Source organism: Onychomys torridus, chromosome 1 (genome assembly GCF_903995425.1).
Source record: "Onychomys torridus chromosome 1, mOncTor1.1, whole genome shotgun sequence".
In the NCBI taxonomy this organism is placed as follows: Eukaryota; Metazoa; Chordata; class Mammalia; order Rodentia; family Cricetidae; genus Onychomys; species Onychomys torridus.
In genome coordinates, this window is record NC_050443.1 from 147,621,989 (window position 1) to 147,639,724 (window position 17,736).

The 17,736-nt window shown below is 37.8% G+C and overlaps 1 protein-coding gene across 1 annotated transcript in view; it reads left to right on the plus strand.

The window, feature by feature from the left end:
* The window catches only part of Jak2 (Janus kinase 2), a 78,242-nt gene that overhangs the window by 21,449 nt on the left and 39,057 nt on the right, over positions 1-17,736 (plus strand). The window contains exons 4-6 of the mRNA XM_036208925.1: positions 8,556-8,679; positions 12,674-12,791; positions 16,612-16,757. Coding sequence (XP_036064818.1) covers positions 8,556-8,679; positions 12,674-12,791; positions 16,612-16,757 — 388 coding nt within the window. The remainder of the gene's footprint in view (positions 1-8,555; positions 8,680-12,673; positions 12,792-16,611; positions 16,758-17,736) is intronic.

Sequence of the window (17,736 nt, forward strand, 5' to 3'; positions counted from 1 at the left end):
AATTAGATTTAGGCCGGGTGGTGATGGCACATGCCTTTAATCCCAGCACTTCGGAGGAAGGACCAGGTGGATCTCTGTGAGTTCGAGGCCAGCCTGGGCTACCAAGTGAGTTCCAGGAAAGGCGCAAAGCTACACAGAGAAACCCTGTCTCAAAAAAACAAAAAACAAAACAAAACAAAACAAAAAAAGATTTAGTTAGGAAACATAACAACTGGAAAACTTTTGTTTTTGGATTTTATAAACCCCAGTTAAGATGTGTGCCTGGAATCTTTACCGTTGAACCTTACATACCTAGGATTTGCTAAGTACTTTCATAATATTATTGCTTTTATTCTTCTCATGAACTCAGTTTTCTTGTCCTAATTCTATAAATGTTGAAACAAAAATCCTAGAGAGATTATCACATACATACCTCATTAGCACATAGCTGAACTCAGACACTTCTCTCATATATGACTGTGTACACACTGAATAATTACATTACCTCTTTCCAATTTGGAACCCTTTTTGGTTTTTGGTTTTGGTTTTTTGTTTGTTTGTTTTGAAGACAGGATCCCTCTATGTAATCCTGGAACTCACAGAGATCAGCTTGCCTCCGTCTCCCAAATGCAGGGATTAAAGGTGTATGCCACCATGTCTGGCTCAAAATGGAGCCATTTTGAGGAGAAAGTATACTGTTAATAATTAGGCTAGGACATTAGACATAAACCAGAACTTTCTTAGTCCAATGAGGCTATATGCAACCACATATATATACATATATATATACACACACACACATATATATGCAAACACACACACACACACACACACACACACACACACACATGTATATTGTCTGCAACTGCTGTACTCCTTATTTCCTTTCTTTTCTCTGAATGTGTTACAGTTCCAGAAGCATTTGAAGGCAATCAACATGCCTATGCACTTTATACTGCTTTTTGGAGTATAAAGCCAAAATTACCTTCAGTTTGTGTATCACTTCAGAAGCCTTTCTTGATGTTTTTACTCCACTTGCCTCTTGATAACTTTTCATCTCTCTTCTGTGCTTTGTTTTCTGGTTCTTAATTACAACCACACTTGTTGGATTATAAATTCCAATATCATTTTTGTGTCATCTACTGTATTTAAGATTCCTAAAGTTACTCATTTGTAATACTGTTTCCCCCTTTTTTTTGGAGACAGCATCATTTGGTTGCTCAGAATGACCTTGAAGTTGCTATGTAGTCCAGGTGGGCTTGAGTCTTCTGCCTCAGACTTCAGAGTAGCTAGGATTCTAGAGGAATGTACCACCATACACAGTTCATTTTTGTATGTTCAATTCCTGCCTTATACCTGTTATACGGATGCTGTTAATGTTTATGGAATGATGATTAGTTTTCTCTGGAATATATGACTGAGTCACAGTTCTGGTAATGGCTTGAGGGGGAGGAACACACTGGAGTGATTTTGATAAAAAATAAAAGAATTTAGATTTGGCATATGGGAAAACAGAGTTAATGACTAAGGTTTCTTTGAAAACCTGTCTTATTAACAAATGTATATGAAGTATAGTTCCCATTACTTATTGTTCTCTTTTAAGACAACTCTATTACCAAACTTTTAATAAGAACAGAATAAATATAACTTGTAATTATAACTTTAGAATAATCAATAACTAAACATGACTCATAAATACTATATTATTTTGTTTCTATATGTATCCCTGTTATCAGATTAATTTCTGCCAATATATATTATTTCTTATTTTAACATGTAGAGCTAGCATTTATTATTTTAAAGGTCTCAAGATGAGTATGGTGGCACATGCCTATAATCTTAGCACCCAAGAAACCGAGGTAAGAAGGTTGTAATTTCAAGGCCAGCATGGGCTACTTAGTGAGTTCAGCCTGGTCTATTTAACAAGGCCCTGCTTCAAAAAAAGTCTTGGAGGTAGGAAGATGGCTCAGTAGGTGAAGTGCTTGCTGTGAAAGTTTGGGGATTGTAGTTGAGTTCTATAGCACCCATATTAAAGTTGGACATGATAGATTGTTCCTGTAACTCCCAGAGCTGGGTGGGGCGACACAGACAGATCCCAGGCGTTTGCTGGTCAGCCAGTCTAGCCTAAACAGTGAGCTCCAGGTTCAGTGAGAGACACTGTATAAAGACAGTGCGGGACTGGAGAGATTGCTCAGTGCTTAAGAGCACTGACCGCTCCTCCAGAGGTCCAGATTCAATTCCCAGCAACCACATGGTAGTTCACAACCACTTGTAATGAGATCTGGCGCCCTCTTCTGGCCTGTAGGGGCACATGCAGGCAGAATACTGTGTACATAATAAATAAATAAATCTTTTTTTTTTTTTTTTTTTTAAAAAGGAGAGTTATAGAGGATCAGACAGTGGAAGTCAGCCTCTGGCCTCCAAACATGTCCGTGCAGGCAAGCACATCCACACACCCAAATATACATGTAAAAGCACATCCCACCACAAAAACTCAGAAGCATACTGCAGAAGCAATCTTAATGATCAGTGAATATGAATTAGCTTTTTGCATTTTGTATAAGTGCCCTGTTTGAAAAAAAAACATGGCATTGTCTTATTCTTCAAAATCTCATGAGGTAAGAATAGTGACTAAAATTTATTCGGATGTTTACATTTAAAATCAGTGCTAGTCTTTAAGTGAAGCTTCTCTTTTCAGTGTTTGTGTAAGATGTCGGGTGTTTCAGGGCCTCCTCTTGGACACTTTCACCTCCTGTTTGGCCTTGTATGCCCAGAACACAAAGTTCACAAAACATGGTTAGAGGGTGGAGGAGGCATGTACTTTCTGTCATGAAAGATACGAATTCAGAGGCATGTCTTGTGGCTCATTAGAGGATGATATTTGAATTTCCAACTTTAAAACATTTCTCAATCTAAAATTAACAGTCAAAATAGTGTTATTTCCTCCATTGTGCCTTGTGGTAGGTTATGTAGTTTATTATTTACTGGAGCTTGAAGTTCGTTTACAGAGTGAACCCTTTCCTTCCTCTTGGCCGTAATTTTCTTCTAATCCCTCATCACCAACTTTTCCATTTTTACACAGGATTTTCTATTTAATGAATCCCCTTTGTTTTTGTTTTAAAGATAGGGTCTTATCATATAACCCAGGCTGGCCTGGAACTTGGTATGTAGACCAAGATGCCCTTGCTCACAGAGCTCTGCCTGCCTCTACCCCCTTAGTGCTAGGATTTAAAGATGTACACCATGATGCCAGGCCTTAATGAATCCTTTTTAACAGCAAAGTTTCTTTTCTTTCTTTTTTTTCCTCTTAGTTCCATCCTGGTAAGTAGAAAAATAATCTCTTGTGATTGTTCAGATTTTTTCTGTGATTATATACTACTCATATATTCTGCACAAATTCCTCTCTCCCCAACTTTAGGATTTTAAATAATTATATGATATTGATATTCTAATGTGCACCTCGCTTTTCTTAAAAAAAAAAAAAATATATATATATATATATATATATATATATATATATATATATATATATATATATTGAGAAAAAGCCAGGGACTTTTACTCTGATTGTTTTGTTGGACTCTCTAACAGTCCAAAGTATGGGTCATAGTGCCATAGGTTTTCTTCTGCCTGAGATTTGTATCTTTGTTGCTACCTACTACTCCTTTAGGAGTACACAGGAGACGTTCTAGGTCAAGTGTTTAAACATTTTATAGACACAAGTTCCTCAAATTAGAACTGCTTTCTCAAAAGCTACACCAGTTTGTATTTCTAGCAAAATCGTAACAACTACAGTTCACAATACTGCTCACCAGTAGAAATCTTCCTGTTTTTGCTGAATGTGTAAAGTACTGTCATGTAGGATTCATTTGCATTTCATTCAATAATACTAGGAATTGCATCCTTGTTAGTCATGTGGATTTGCTTTACTAGGTATAATGGTTTCATTTTATACCATTATTAATTTTTAATCTTGATTTTAAATTATAAAATACTTCAGTTAATATTTTGTATATAAGAATAAAGTACAAACCAGTGTACTCAACTTTTAAAATTTATTATTTTGCCATTTTCTTTAGATTTCTATAATGTTATTTTGATATATTACATTAATAGAATTTCCTTTCTCTTTCCTTTCCTTCTTTCCTTCCTCCCCCCCTCCCTCCCTTCCCTTCTTTCTTGTTTTTCAAGACAGGGTTTCTCTGTGTAGCCCCTTCTGTTCTAGAACTGGCTCTGTAGACCAGGCTGGCCCGGAACTCATAGATCCAGCTGCATCTGCCTCCCGAGTGCTGGGATTAAATGCGTGTGCCACCATTGCCTAGCTAATAGAATTTCCTAATTTAGATTTCTCTGTAGTCCCATGATAAATGAGCAGTGAACTTTGTTGTGATTTTTTTTTAAAGAAAGATTTATGGATTAGATTTGTTAGTACTTTGCTGAGAGAACCAGCTCTCAGCAGGTCAGAAAATGGAGAAGAGTCGTGATGTCGGTGAAACTGCGTGTACGCACACGAGAATTTATCTGAGCAGTCAAAACTTGATTCATTTTATTTTTCTCTTTCTGCTGCTTGTTCTGTCTCTTTATTTTATCTTTATCCCATTTATACCACCTAAGACAAAGATTTCTATGCAAGCAATGATTACCTCACAACCACATGTTACGTATTTTCTAAAAACAAATTAAAATCTTTACAAAAGACGAAATCACATTAAGATGTTTTCCTTAGAAGCTCACAAGTAGTTAAACTTTTTCTTTGTATTAATTTTCCCACCATAACATCTTTACCCAAAAGCAGTGATTCTTTTATAATTGATTAACAAAGGTTTAAGCAAGCCCTCTATTTCCACCAGTCCTTTTCACTGGTAGGTAGCTGTCTGCGGTTTCGGAGTAGCAGATTCCTGTCCTGTTTCTGCTCTACAGAACTTTATAAACAAGTGGTCAGCTAACCATCTGTCTTTACACACAGTAGGGTCATTTAATTTTCTTTTACAACTTTGGTTTTTTCAAGGTGCATACTGAATCCTGTGATTAAGTCTGCAAGCTACATGACCAAGAAACTCAGACCTAACCTTGGGGTACAGAGATATAATTGTTTTCTTTGGTTATCAGCCGGTTTTCCACAGGTAGAATCCATGGATCTGTAATGCATGAAACTTTTTTGTTCTTATTTTCCGTCCTCTGCAAATCTCATGTCTAACGAAGGAGAAGGTAGCTTTTAGTCTATTTTTGTCTTTTTTATATCTCTTATTGGAGCAATTGCTAGAATAACTTACACCATTTCCCTAATCATCTTTACTGTCTTAACCACCTATATCTTTTAGGCTAACCCAGAAATTTCATTTGAATCATTGATTTTTTAACTAAGATCATTGCCCTTATAAAATCATCTTCCAAACGATGCAATTCAGAACTACTCTTTACTATCCTTGGTTCAATGTCTTATTTTACGACAAAACCTATTACTTTTATCATCAGAAAAACAATCAAATACTTATGTTTGGAAAATAAACTAAGAATTTAGGAGAAAAAAAATCATCTTCATTATGATCTGCAAGTAAATTTCCTAGTGAGGAGTAGGGTTTTCCTAAGAAACAATCACACTGTGCTAGATACAGTGGGTCCTTTCACGTAGTAATTACACCGTGATAGATACAGCAGGAACATAACAGCTGCAAGCAGGAAGGAGCACAGGATGCAAGGGGCCTCCTGGAGACAGTCCCCTCAGGGCTTTGCTTCTCCAGGGTTTATTCACTGTAGCCTTGCTATTCGGTGAATTGAACTCTATAAGCTGCATTGCTGACTGCAGCTGCCCTGACATGGCCACGGACAGTACTTAGTTTAGGACTCTTGTATTTATTTTGATAAGCAAAACTGTCACTTTTTAATATAGCTGTCTCCTCTGCTATCACAATCTACTAAATGTAAAATGTGCCATTTCTCTGTAGTAGTAGATGGCATTGCTTTTGGTTTTTGGTTGCACTTACATGTAACTTTTAAACCTCATTTTTTTTTCTTTCCTAATTTTCCTTTTATTCTCTTCCACCTTTATTTTTCATTGAAAAAACATAGGTAGGGGTTAGAAAGATGGCTCAGATGTTAAGAATACTGGTTGCTCTTCCAGAGGACCTGGGTTCAATTCTCAGCACACATGTGCAGCTCACAACTGTCTGTAGCTCCAGTTCCAGAGGTTCTAATACCTCATACAGACATGCATGCAGAAAAACACCAATGCACATAAAATAAAAATAAATTTAAAAACAGAAAATGTAAGTAGATTCTGTCTTTAATATTTATTTATTTATTTTTACATCATTTTAAAGTTGTATTTTTCTGAAAATTGTCCTCTTTTCAAATTTACTGCTGTAATGTTCTTCTAGCACTTTGTCTTTTAATTAGCATTTCATTATGCTGTTTTATAAATTGCTTATGCCTATTTTATTTCTTCTTAGATTGACAATAGCTTGTTAGTCACTAAAGAAAATCAACATTTGTTGATTTTTTAAATTTTTTAAAAATTTATTATATTTGTGTTTTAATTTTACACATCAGCCATGGGTTCCCCTGTTCTCCCCCCTCCCGCCCCCACCTTCCCTCCATCCCCTCCCCCCGATTCCTATCTCCTCCAGGGCCAAGACTCCCCTGGGGATTCATTTCAACCTGGTGGATTCAGTACAGGCAGGTCCAGTCCCCTCCTTCCAGACTGAGCAAAGTGTCCCTGTGTAAGCCCAAGGTTCCAAACAGCCAGCTCAAGCACTAAGGACAGGTCCTGGTCCCACAGCTTGGGTGCCTCCCAAACAGTTCAAGCTATTCAATTGTCTCACTTATCCAGAGGGCCTGATCCAGCTGGGGGCTCCACAGCCTTTGGTTCATAATTCATGTGCTTCCATTTGTTTGGCTATTTGTCCCTGTCTTGGTGGTCTCAACAATTCACACTCTTACAGTCCTTCCTCTTTCTCGACAGTTGGACTCCTGGAGCTCCACCTGGGGCCTGGCCGAGGATCTCTGCATCCACTTCCATCAGATTTTTTTCTTAATTAAATCTGCTTATTAACTTCCACTTTTTGTTTTGTTTTGTTTTGTTTTTCAAGACAAGATTTCTCTGTGTAGCTTTGGAGCCTGTCCTGGAACTCACTCTGTAGCCCAGGCTGGCCTCGAACTCGCAGAGATCTGCCTGCCTCTGCCTCCCGAGTGCTGGGATTAAAGGCGTGTGCCAACGCCACCAGGCCTAACTTCCACTTTTAAAACTCATTTGTGTGTGTGTGTGTGTGTGTGTGTGTGTGTGTGTGTGTGTGTTGTACAGATGCTTGTGGGGGTCGGAGGCATCAGATCTTGCTGGAACTAGAGAGTTAAGGTGGTTTTGAACTGCCCAGTGTGAGTGCTTGCAGCTATCTTGGGTCCTTTGCAAGCACAGTATGCACTTCTCATTATTATCATCGTCGTCATCATCATTATCATTGGGTTTTCAAGACAGGGTTTCTTTGTGTATCCCTGGCTGTCCTGGAACTCACTCTGTACACCTGGCTGGCCTTCAGCTAAGAGATCTGCCTGCCTTTGCCTCCTGAGTGCTGGAATTAAAGGTGTGCACCACCATCACCCAGTTTACAGTATACACTCTTAACTGATGAACTATCTCTCTAGCTTTTCTTCAACCTTTTATATGTTTCTTAATACATCTGTCCTCTAGTGTTTTTTACTTTTCTGGTGCTTGAAATTGAACCTAAGCCCTCACTCATCCTAGACGTGCATTCCACCATTGAACTATATCCCTACTTTGTAAATTATCTGAAAAAGAGATGTTGATGTGGTGGAACACTCCTGTAATCAAATTGGGAGATGGAAGCAGGCAGATCAAGAGTTTAAGGTCAGCTTCAGTTGCATAAGGAATTTAAGGTCAACTTGGACTACATAAGACTTTGTTGCAAAAAGGAAAAAAGACAGAAAGAAAAAAGTATTTGAGTCTGGTGAGATGGCTCAGTTGTCATTTAACTTTATTGGGCCCAGTCAGATGGTTCAGTTGGCTTTTAATTTTTTTTGTAAAGTTTAATAGTGCAACAGATATAATTATCATATTGTATAAAACTTTGTTTTAATATGAAATGTTTCATTCCTTTAAAAGTGTCCAGTGGCTTGTTATTATCTCAGTGATTTGATAATCACTATCAATTAAAATATACACCTGCACACATGTGTGTACTCACACAATGTATTTTTTCCAGGGGTTAAAAGGAACTTGGAAACTCTCTTTGCAAGACAGTTAAAAGCTGGATAAAGTGTATTTTTTTAATCTCCATGCAAGAGTACCAGCAGTCATATTTTAAAATTAGAGAAAGAGGTATTTGATTTAAAATTAATTTTAAGATATGGTTTCCCACAATAGTTCACCTGCAACTGAAGTTTCTGCTGACTAGAACCATCACCAAGGCTCCATGATGGATTTGTGTTGTGTAAATGCTCTGTTAGCTATCTGCAGTCAGTTCTCATGCTTCAGTTCTAGGTATCATGTCATGACAGATATGCACGTTGTGTAAATGCTCTGCTAGCTATCTCTCATCAATCCTTTTATGCTTCATTTCTAGGTATTACTCCTGTGTATCATAATATGTTTGCTTTAATGAGTGAAACAGAAAGAATCTGGTATCCACCCAACCATGTCTTCCATATAGATGAGTCAACCAGGCATAATATACTCTACAGACTAAGGTACTTTCTTATATTAAGTGGTTTGCATGTTAGTAAAAGCCAAAGTGGGAGAAATTGTTGGCTATGTAGTGTGATATCTAGATGTTTCCATCTGTCCGGAGGCTATTTTATGACTTCATTATAATTAAGGCTAAAAACCAGAACAGATGAAAATCCTTACTGTTTGGAATATTGTCAGTTTCCCAGGCAGTGTAATGTGTGTGCAATAAAATATAAGCTTACCTCTCTTCTTTACAAGTACGCTTTTAGAGTTTAAGGTTTTTGTTTGTAAGATAGTTTAGTGATTTATGGCAATGTTCAATATCTATTAATGTTCAGAAAAATAGAATTCTAGAAGATTTTTCTGTATAAAAGGGGGTAGCAAAGAAATAATTTTGAGTTTACAGACAGCTACAATTCTCCAAGCACTTACATGTTATTTAATTTTCTTATGACTTAATGAAATATTAAGAATTCCCTGAAAAGAATCTGATGGTATGACATATTACTCAGTCTTATGGCTTGGAAAAAGCATCAGAGTTGAAACTCAGACCTAGTTTGCTTCACAAACTGCCTTCTAACCTTGCATATATCTCATTAAAGAGATAATAGTGTAATAGTCAGTGTTCATTTTTTTATTAAGAAATTCTTTATTCATTTTATATACTAACCACAGATCCCCCTCTGTTCCCTCCTCCCACTCTCAGCCTTCCCCACCCCCCCAAGCTCACCCCCCATTCCCTGCTCTGAAAAGGTAAGGCCTCCATGGGAAGTCAGCAAAGCCTGGTACATTCAGTTGAGGCAGGTCCAAGCCCCTTCCCCTGCATCAAGGCTGTGCAAAGTGTCCCACCATAGGTAATGGCCTCCAGAAAGCCAGCTCATGCACCAGGGATAGATCCTGATCCTACTGCCAGGGACCCCTTAAACAGACCAAGCTACACAACTGTCTCGCTTATGCAGAGGGCCTAGTCCAGTGTTCATTATTTGATGGTCTTATTTATTTATGTTTATTGGTTGAGATAGGAACTCATGTATCCTAGATTTTCTCTGAACTCATTGTGTAACCAAGGATGACCTTGAATTTCTGATCCTCCTGCCTCTAATCCCCACTCGTTGTGGGGTCACAGGCATGGGCTACCACACCTAGTTTGGTTTTGCTGGAAATCAAACCCAGGCTGTCATACATGCTAGGCAAATAGCAACATCATTAATATTTGATGAGTTCTTAATAAATTTTCCTATTTCATTACTTGTTTTCTTCTTAACCTGTATAAAATATGTATATACATGTGCTTGAATTTTCTGTTTTTAAGGTATAATTTTTATTGAGTGTAAGCATCATTTCATGTAAAATTATGGGTAAGATTTTAGTAAAAGAGTTCAATGTCTAAATAATGAACATATGAAAATCTGTGGAATGGGCTGGAGGGGTGGCTCACTGGTTTAAAGCAGTGGTTACTCTTTCTAGAGTACTCAGATTCCATTCCTAGCACCTACATGGCAGCTCACAAATGTCTGTAGCTCCAGTTCCAGGGGATCTGATGCCTTCTTCTGGCCCATACACAAAATAAATGTTAATAAATCGTAAAAAAGAAAAAAAGCAATGGCATTCTTACATACAAGTGGCTAGATGTAACAAAATAATGAAGCTTTTATAAAATAATTTTAAAGCTTTAACTATTTGAGAATAATCTAAATGAGAAAATATAAGAAACAATATGGTTGTCAGAGTTTGGTTTCGAGTGTTATGATATACATCATGACCAAAAGAAACCTGGAGGAGGATAGGGTTTATTTCATTCTACAGCTTAGAGTCCATCATGAAATGAAGGAAGGGAAGGAACTCCAAGAAGGGACCTGGAGTCAGGAGCTGGTGCAGAGGCCATGGAGAAACCCTGCTTACTGGCTTGCCTCCCCGTGGCTTGCTCAGCTACCTTTTAAAGACAACCTAGGCCCACCTGCCCAAAGGTGGTATAATCCACAGTGGGCTGGGCCCTCTCACATCAATCATTAAAACAAAACAAAACAAACAGCAACAACAACAACAAAACCACTAACCAGCACAATGGATAAATTAGACATTTAACTTGAAAAAAATGTGAAGAATGAGAATATAATATAACTGTCTTTCAGTATCTGTGGTGCACTGAGCCTCCTTGACTATCAAAATTCATGTATGTTCAAAGCAAAGGACTTGAATAAACATTCTCAAAGAAATGTTTGGCATGCAAATAGCCAATTGGCGTTTGAAAAGATATTCAACATCATTAGTCCTTTGAGAAATGTCAGTCAAATGCACGATGTGTTAACAGCCAGTCCACTAAGATGGCAAAAGCCGAAGGGGCAGGCAGTAATAAATATTGAAAATTATTTGTACTAATTAGAATGCTCATGCATTGTCAGCAAGAGTAGGAAATGGTGGTGTCGCTTTGGGAAAAGATTGGCCATTTCCTCTAAAGATAATATAGAGTTGCTAACATTCATCCACAAAAGCACTGTTCACAGAGTGCTAGTCACATTAGCATAAAAACAGAAACAACCCAAATGCTTTTCAAGTGATGAATAAATAAATAAGACATAGTACATCATACAATCCAGTATTAATTCATTAGAAGAAAGGAATAAGGTACCTATATGCTATAAAGTAGATGAAACTTAAAAACATTATGCTAAGTAAATGAAATCAGATAAGAAGACAACATATCATAGCAATTATTTTGAATATAAAAAACGAGTAGAGTAGAATTTGTAAAAAAGGTATCTTGTAGCTAGGGGTTAACAGGGTGACTTACTTGGGTGTGATTACTAAGAGCTATGGAGATATAATCAAAATATAAAATTAAATTGTGATGATGTTGGTACCACATTGAATACTACAAATAACTAAGCACTTTAAATGGACAAGCTTCTTGTAGATGAATTATACCTCAAAGCTTTTACTTTTAAAATATATTTTATTTATATATATATTAATTTTTTATTCTATGTGCATTGGTGTTTAGCCTGCATGTATGTCCATGTGAGGGTGTCAGATCCCAAAGTTACAGACAGTTGTGAGCTGACATGTGGGTGCTGGGATTTGAACCCATGTCCTCAGGAAGAGCAGTCAATGTTCTTAACTGCTGAGCCATCTCTTCAGCTCCTTCAAAGCTTTTACTTTCAAAAGTAAACATACTGAATTTTTCTTTCAAAGACAGATTTTAATGTTCATTTTCCTGAAAAAAGGACAAATGTAAGACAAATTGCTAAATAGTCTTATTAATAAAAAACCCGGAGCCAGATATTGGGGTAAAAACTGAGAGATTAGGGAAGCAGAAAGAAACCAGTTACCGTCTTATCACTTCCTGTCTGTCTGTACAGACCTCTGGACCTCCATGGTTAGTGCTGGGATTAAAGGTGTGTGTCACCATTGCCTGACCTCTATGTTTACTATAGTGGCTGGCTTTTCCTCTGATCTTCAGATAAGCTTTATTAGGGTGCACAAATAAAATATCATCGCAAATTGTTTACACAGCACACTGCATTTTCAGAAGCATCTATTAATGTTACTGGACTTAAGTTTTTGTTGACTTTTATGTCTACATTTCTCCTGTCTCTTTTGATTGAGTCTTTTATATTCTTATGTATTGCACCAAAGTGGGCTCTATATTGATTTTCAGTTACTTATGTCTCATTTGCTGTGCTCCTGGTATTTTGTTTGTTTGTTTGTTTATGGAAACAGAATTCATCTAGGTAGACCAGGGTAGTCTCAAACTCTTGCTTCTCTCTCCTCAGCTTCCTGGGTGTTGGGATTACCGATGTGCTCCACTGTGCTTTACTATGTTTCTGGTATTCTCTACTTACATTATTATCATGCTATTATTCAGAAACCCTTCTGTTCACAACCTGTATTCAACACTGCTATTTGTGTTTTCTAGCAATGCATTAATAACTTTTAGAATGCTGAGGGTGGTTAAATGCCTGTGGTTAGTGCTTGAACTCTGGAAGCTGACAGAGCGTTCCAATTCTCTTACAGATTTTACTTTCCTCACTGGTATTGCAGCGGCAGTAATAGAACCTATCGATACGGAGTGTCTCGTGGGGCTGAAGCTCCTCTTCTTGATGACTTTGTCATGTCTTACCTTTTTGCTCAGGTATCATTATATTAATTGTTTTGTATGTGTGTTAAACCAGAAATATCTTCCTATGTAGCATATAGGGTAAGTAAGTAGGGTGAGTAAGCATCATGTGGGAAGACCACAATTCTAACTTGTGTACCAGGTGTAGAGAGATAAAAGTTAGTCTATTTAATAATAATTTTTGATCTCATGAATTACGATGTATTATAATGATTCCTTAAATTAACCCTTTTGAAACCTTTTTCTTTTAGGGTTTAGGTCATTTAAGGATTTTGAAAAAAATGTAGAATAAATTTAACAACACAATTCATGTGGACATTAGCTGGTAAAATTTCTTTAGAGTTTTAAAAAAATTTTTTTGGATAATTTCAGATGTAAATGGTAGGTAGTAAAATGTAGCAGGAGGAAGTAACATAAAAAATGATGCTAGGTGATTGTGGTGCACGCCTTTAATCTCAGCACTGGGGAGGCAGAGGCAGGTGGATCTCTGTGAGTTTGAGGCCAGCCAGGGCTGTTACACAGAGAAACCCTGCCTCAAAAAACCAAAAAAAAAAAAAAGAAAGAGAGAGAGAGAGAGAGAGAGAGAGAGAGAGAGAGAGAGAGAGAAAGAAAGAAAGAAACAAAGAAAGAAAGAGGGCTATGAAGCTGTGATAGTCGGTAGGCTCCTCTAGGTGGAGGGCGTCTGTATGTTGATTCTTAGCTGAGTTCCTAGCTGTCCACGAGGACTCATTCATATATATATACTTTTGTAGTGGTATTTGATCATTTCATAATGCATTCTTCTCTATTACCTTGAATTAAACAGCAGCTGAAATATTTGCTTGTTAAATTATTTTATTTTCATGGACTGCTAGATTAGAATGAGCAGAGGTTAAAGAAAGCAGAGAAGTGGTAACTAGTCCCTGGGTGTTTATTCCCAGTGTGTCAGGTTAAGGAGACTTATTAGCAACAAAGACAAGAACACACAGCTTCACTGCTCACATTTCCAGTCCTGTAAAACCTGTTAAGTCTATAAACAAAACTGAAACACAGTTCTCTTTGGGGACATGGGATCGAGGAGATTTTTCATTATGGTAAAATGTACAGTATACAGTTTTAAAAGTGCACTGTTTTAAATGTATAGCTCAGTTCATTGAGCCCATTCACTGCCTCACAACCATAACTGCTGTCCATCTCTACAACAGTGTTCATCTTCATGCCTTTAACAATAATTCCCCATCCTTAACAGTTTACCATTCACCTCCTGTGAGGTAAAATGTTGCTTCATCTTAGTACCTTGTGTAGACAGATGGCATTATACAGTATTTGCCTGTTTGTGTGTCTGATTTATTTTACTTAGTACGGTATCTTCAAGGCTGGCATTCTAGTGTGGTGACTGTTTTCTTATTTGGCCAACACAGATATAGAATTTCTTGAGTAAAATGCAGTTATTCAAAAGGGGAAAGAACTTTTAATTAAATGAATTTGATAAACGAAACTTTGGTAGGCACATAATGTGATTTTAAACAATGTTGGCTTAATGACTTTGTTTTGACATTTGAGACTGATTTGTAACTTCTCCAATGGCTATTTGTTGTTTATTCATTAGTACTATTCCCACTAGTTTTCCAAGCATTTATTATCTTTTGGTTATGATTTTCATGGAATTTTCTGATGAGTAAAATTTAATTACCTACTGGTTTTATATGGTAACAGAACAAACACATGCTATTACAGAGCAAATAGTTCTCTGCAGATCTTAGCTAAAGAGAATAACTTGCCAGTTTTAAGTGTGAGGAAATATGTTTAAAATTGAGCACCATGGAGCTGGTGAAATGACTCTGTATGTAAAGGCACTTGCTGCCAAGCCTGCTGACCTGAGTTTGGTTCCCAGAACTGATGGTGGAAGGAGAGAACCAATCCTGAAAGTTGTCATCTGACCTCCACATGCATACCTCAGCACTTGGGCGTGTTCATATTCATTTGTTATTGGTCTCTCCTTTTCTTTATCTTTATCTCTGTTTTCCCTCCCTTCCCCCCCCCCCGTGTGTGTGTGTGTGTGTGTGTGTGTACATGTATGTGTGTGTAGATGTATGTACATATATATGTAGAAACTAGGGGTTGACATCTGGTGTCTTCCTCAGTCATTTTCACCTTATGCTTGAAGTGGGTCTTTCATTGCACCAGGAACTCACCAATTGGCTAGAACAGCTGCAGTTAAGCTGCAGACATTATTCTGTCTCCTTTTCTTTAGCACTGATATGAAGGTAGTGCCCCTGCACCTGACTTTTATGGGGTGTGTTTTTTGTTTGGTTTGGCTCTTTTGGGGGCCCACTACCCAGTTACCAAATAAATCACACACAACGGCTTATTCTTAATTATGAAGACCTGGCCTTAGTTTGGCCTGTTGCTTGCCAGCTTTCCTTAACTTGTCCAGTCTACCTTCTGCTCTGGGCTTTTCCTGTTCTCTTTCTTCTGTAAACCTTACTCTTACTCCGTGGCTTGCTGTGTAGCTGGGTGGCTGGCCCGGGAGTCCTCCTCCTTCTCTGGCTATTTCTTCTTTCCTCCCAAATTTCTCCTTCTATATATTCTCTCTGCCTGCCAGCCCCACCTATCCTTTCTCCTGCCTTGCTATTGGCTGTTCGGATCTTTATTAGACCATCAGGTGTTTTAGACAGGCACAGTAACACAGCTTTACAGAGTTAAAGAAATGCAACATAAACAAAAGTAACACCTTAAAATAGCATTGTACAGCTTGGGTGCTCAGGGGCTGAACTGGGTCTTGGTGCTTACACAGCAGGACTTCAGGTTGCACTCAGTCACCTGCCGCCCCATTTCTCATTTCTCTGTCTCTTACGTGTGGACTTGCAATGTCCTCGATTTCTTGTAGCATCTAAGCCATATATTCTGAGTACACTTTATTTTTTCCAAGTACATCTACTATTTTTACTATCCTAGCAGGAAAAGAGATGTGTCAAGACAAATGCTTTGAAAGGTGAAACAAAACAAAAGCTTCCACTACTTCTAAGTCATTCAAGAATACTGTCAGCCTGGTCCCAGGCAGACTGCTAGTTTCAATCTCTGAGTGTTCCCTGTGCTTTCTTTTTGTCTCATTTTTTCCATGTCCATTAACAATGTCTTCATCATTTAAAGATCACATGAAGGTTCAGATCTCCCACGAAACCTTTTCATTATGCCAACTGCATACAATTTTAACTGTCTCCAAGGTTTCTAAAGTGGCTGTTGTGTGGTACTTCATATTCTGTTACCTGGCACTGGAATGATCTGCTTTTCTGTTTAGCTTCCAAGAAAAATTCTGGTCTTTTTGATATCTTGAGACCACATCCCATGTTTCTTCATACCCCACACAAACTCTAGTACAGTGCCTTCAGTATGAATTGAACTCAGTGTACATTTGATTAATTAATATTTATTTTAGTTTAGGTATTTTTGTGTTCTTAAGATAAAACTTGAAAATATAAACAGTGAGATAAGCTGTGAGCCCAACTCAAGTTCTTTGTACATGAACCTTTGCTAATGTTTTGTGGTGAAATGATATACAAATGAAAGTAGGAGTTAGTTTTTTACTTTTTTTTTTTTTTTTTTCGAGACAGGGTTTCTCTGTGTAGTTTTGATGCCTGTCCTGGATCTCGCTCTGTAAACCAGCCTGGCCTTGAACTCACAGAGATCCACCTGCCTCTGCCTCCCGAGTGCTGGGATTAAAGATGTGTGCCACCACCGTCCAGCTAGTTTATGACTTTTAAATGTTTATTTTAGAAATTAATTTATAGGATATAACATAACTAAATGTGATTATGAAACTTGAGACTTTTCTTACCCTCCCCCCTTTTTGCAGTGGCGGCATGATTTTGTGCATGGATGGATAAAAGTACCTGTGACTCATGAGACTCAGGAAGAGTGTCTTGGGATGGCAGTATTAGATATGATGAGAATAGCTAAAGAAAAGGGCCAAACCCCACTGGCTGTCTATAACTCTATCAGGTAAGTTTTCTACATCGTGCATAACAAATCTACAGATTTAGGTATTTTATATAATTTATTTGTTTTTTCAGTGTTTGCCCATACATTTTGATATTATAGTAAAAAATAGTGAGACTAGAGAAATGGCTCAGTGGGTAGAAGTACTCACTGCATAGCCACAAAGACCTGAGTTCCTATCTCCAGAGCACATAAAAGCTGATGTGATAATGTACATCTATACCTGCAGTGTTGGGTAGGTGGAGACAGATCTCAGGGTGTTGCAGTCAACACAGTGAGACAGATCCAGGTTCAGTAAGAAACCGTGTCTTGTAAAATAAGGCGGATGGGCTAGAGAGATGGCTTATCAGGTAAAGGTGCTTGCCGCACCAGCGTGGTGACCTGAGTGTTATTCCTGAACCCACATAACGGTGGAAGAGAACTGACTCCACAGAGCTGCCCTCTGACCTCCAGGCAAGTGCTAGGGCAGTGGCCATCCGTCACTCACATACCTACAGTAACATGAAATAACTTTAACCAGGGTCTGGAGAGACGGCTCAGCAGTCACCAGCATGGCGGCTTTTCCAAGGACCAAGTTTGATTATCAGCACCCACATAATGGCTCACAACTAATTGTAACTTCAGTCCAGGGATATCTGATGCTCTCTTCTGGCCTTTTTAGGCACTGAATGGATGTGATATACATTCAGGCAAAATACCAATGTACACAGAATAACAAAATGTTTTTAAATTAACAATAAATTAGGGGGAAAGTGATAAAGACCCACCTTGGCTTCTGACCTCCATATACCATACACACTCAGAAATTAGATGAAAAATTGTGGAGGTATGCTTTTTCTTACTATAGCTCTTAGTATAGTATAGTGAGAGGAATATCACAGATGTTCATTATTTGTTTTATGTGTTTTGAAAAGACTAAGTTCAGAATGATGGGAGAAATACATGAAGGGATAATTTTAAAATTAATATGTCCTATTCTAAA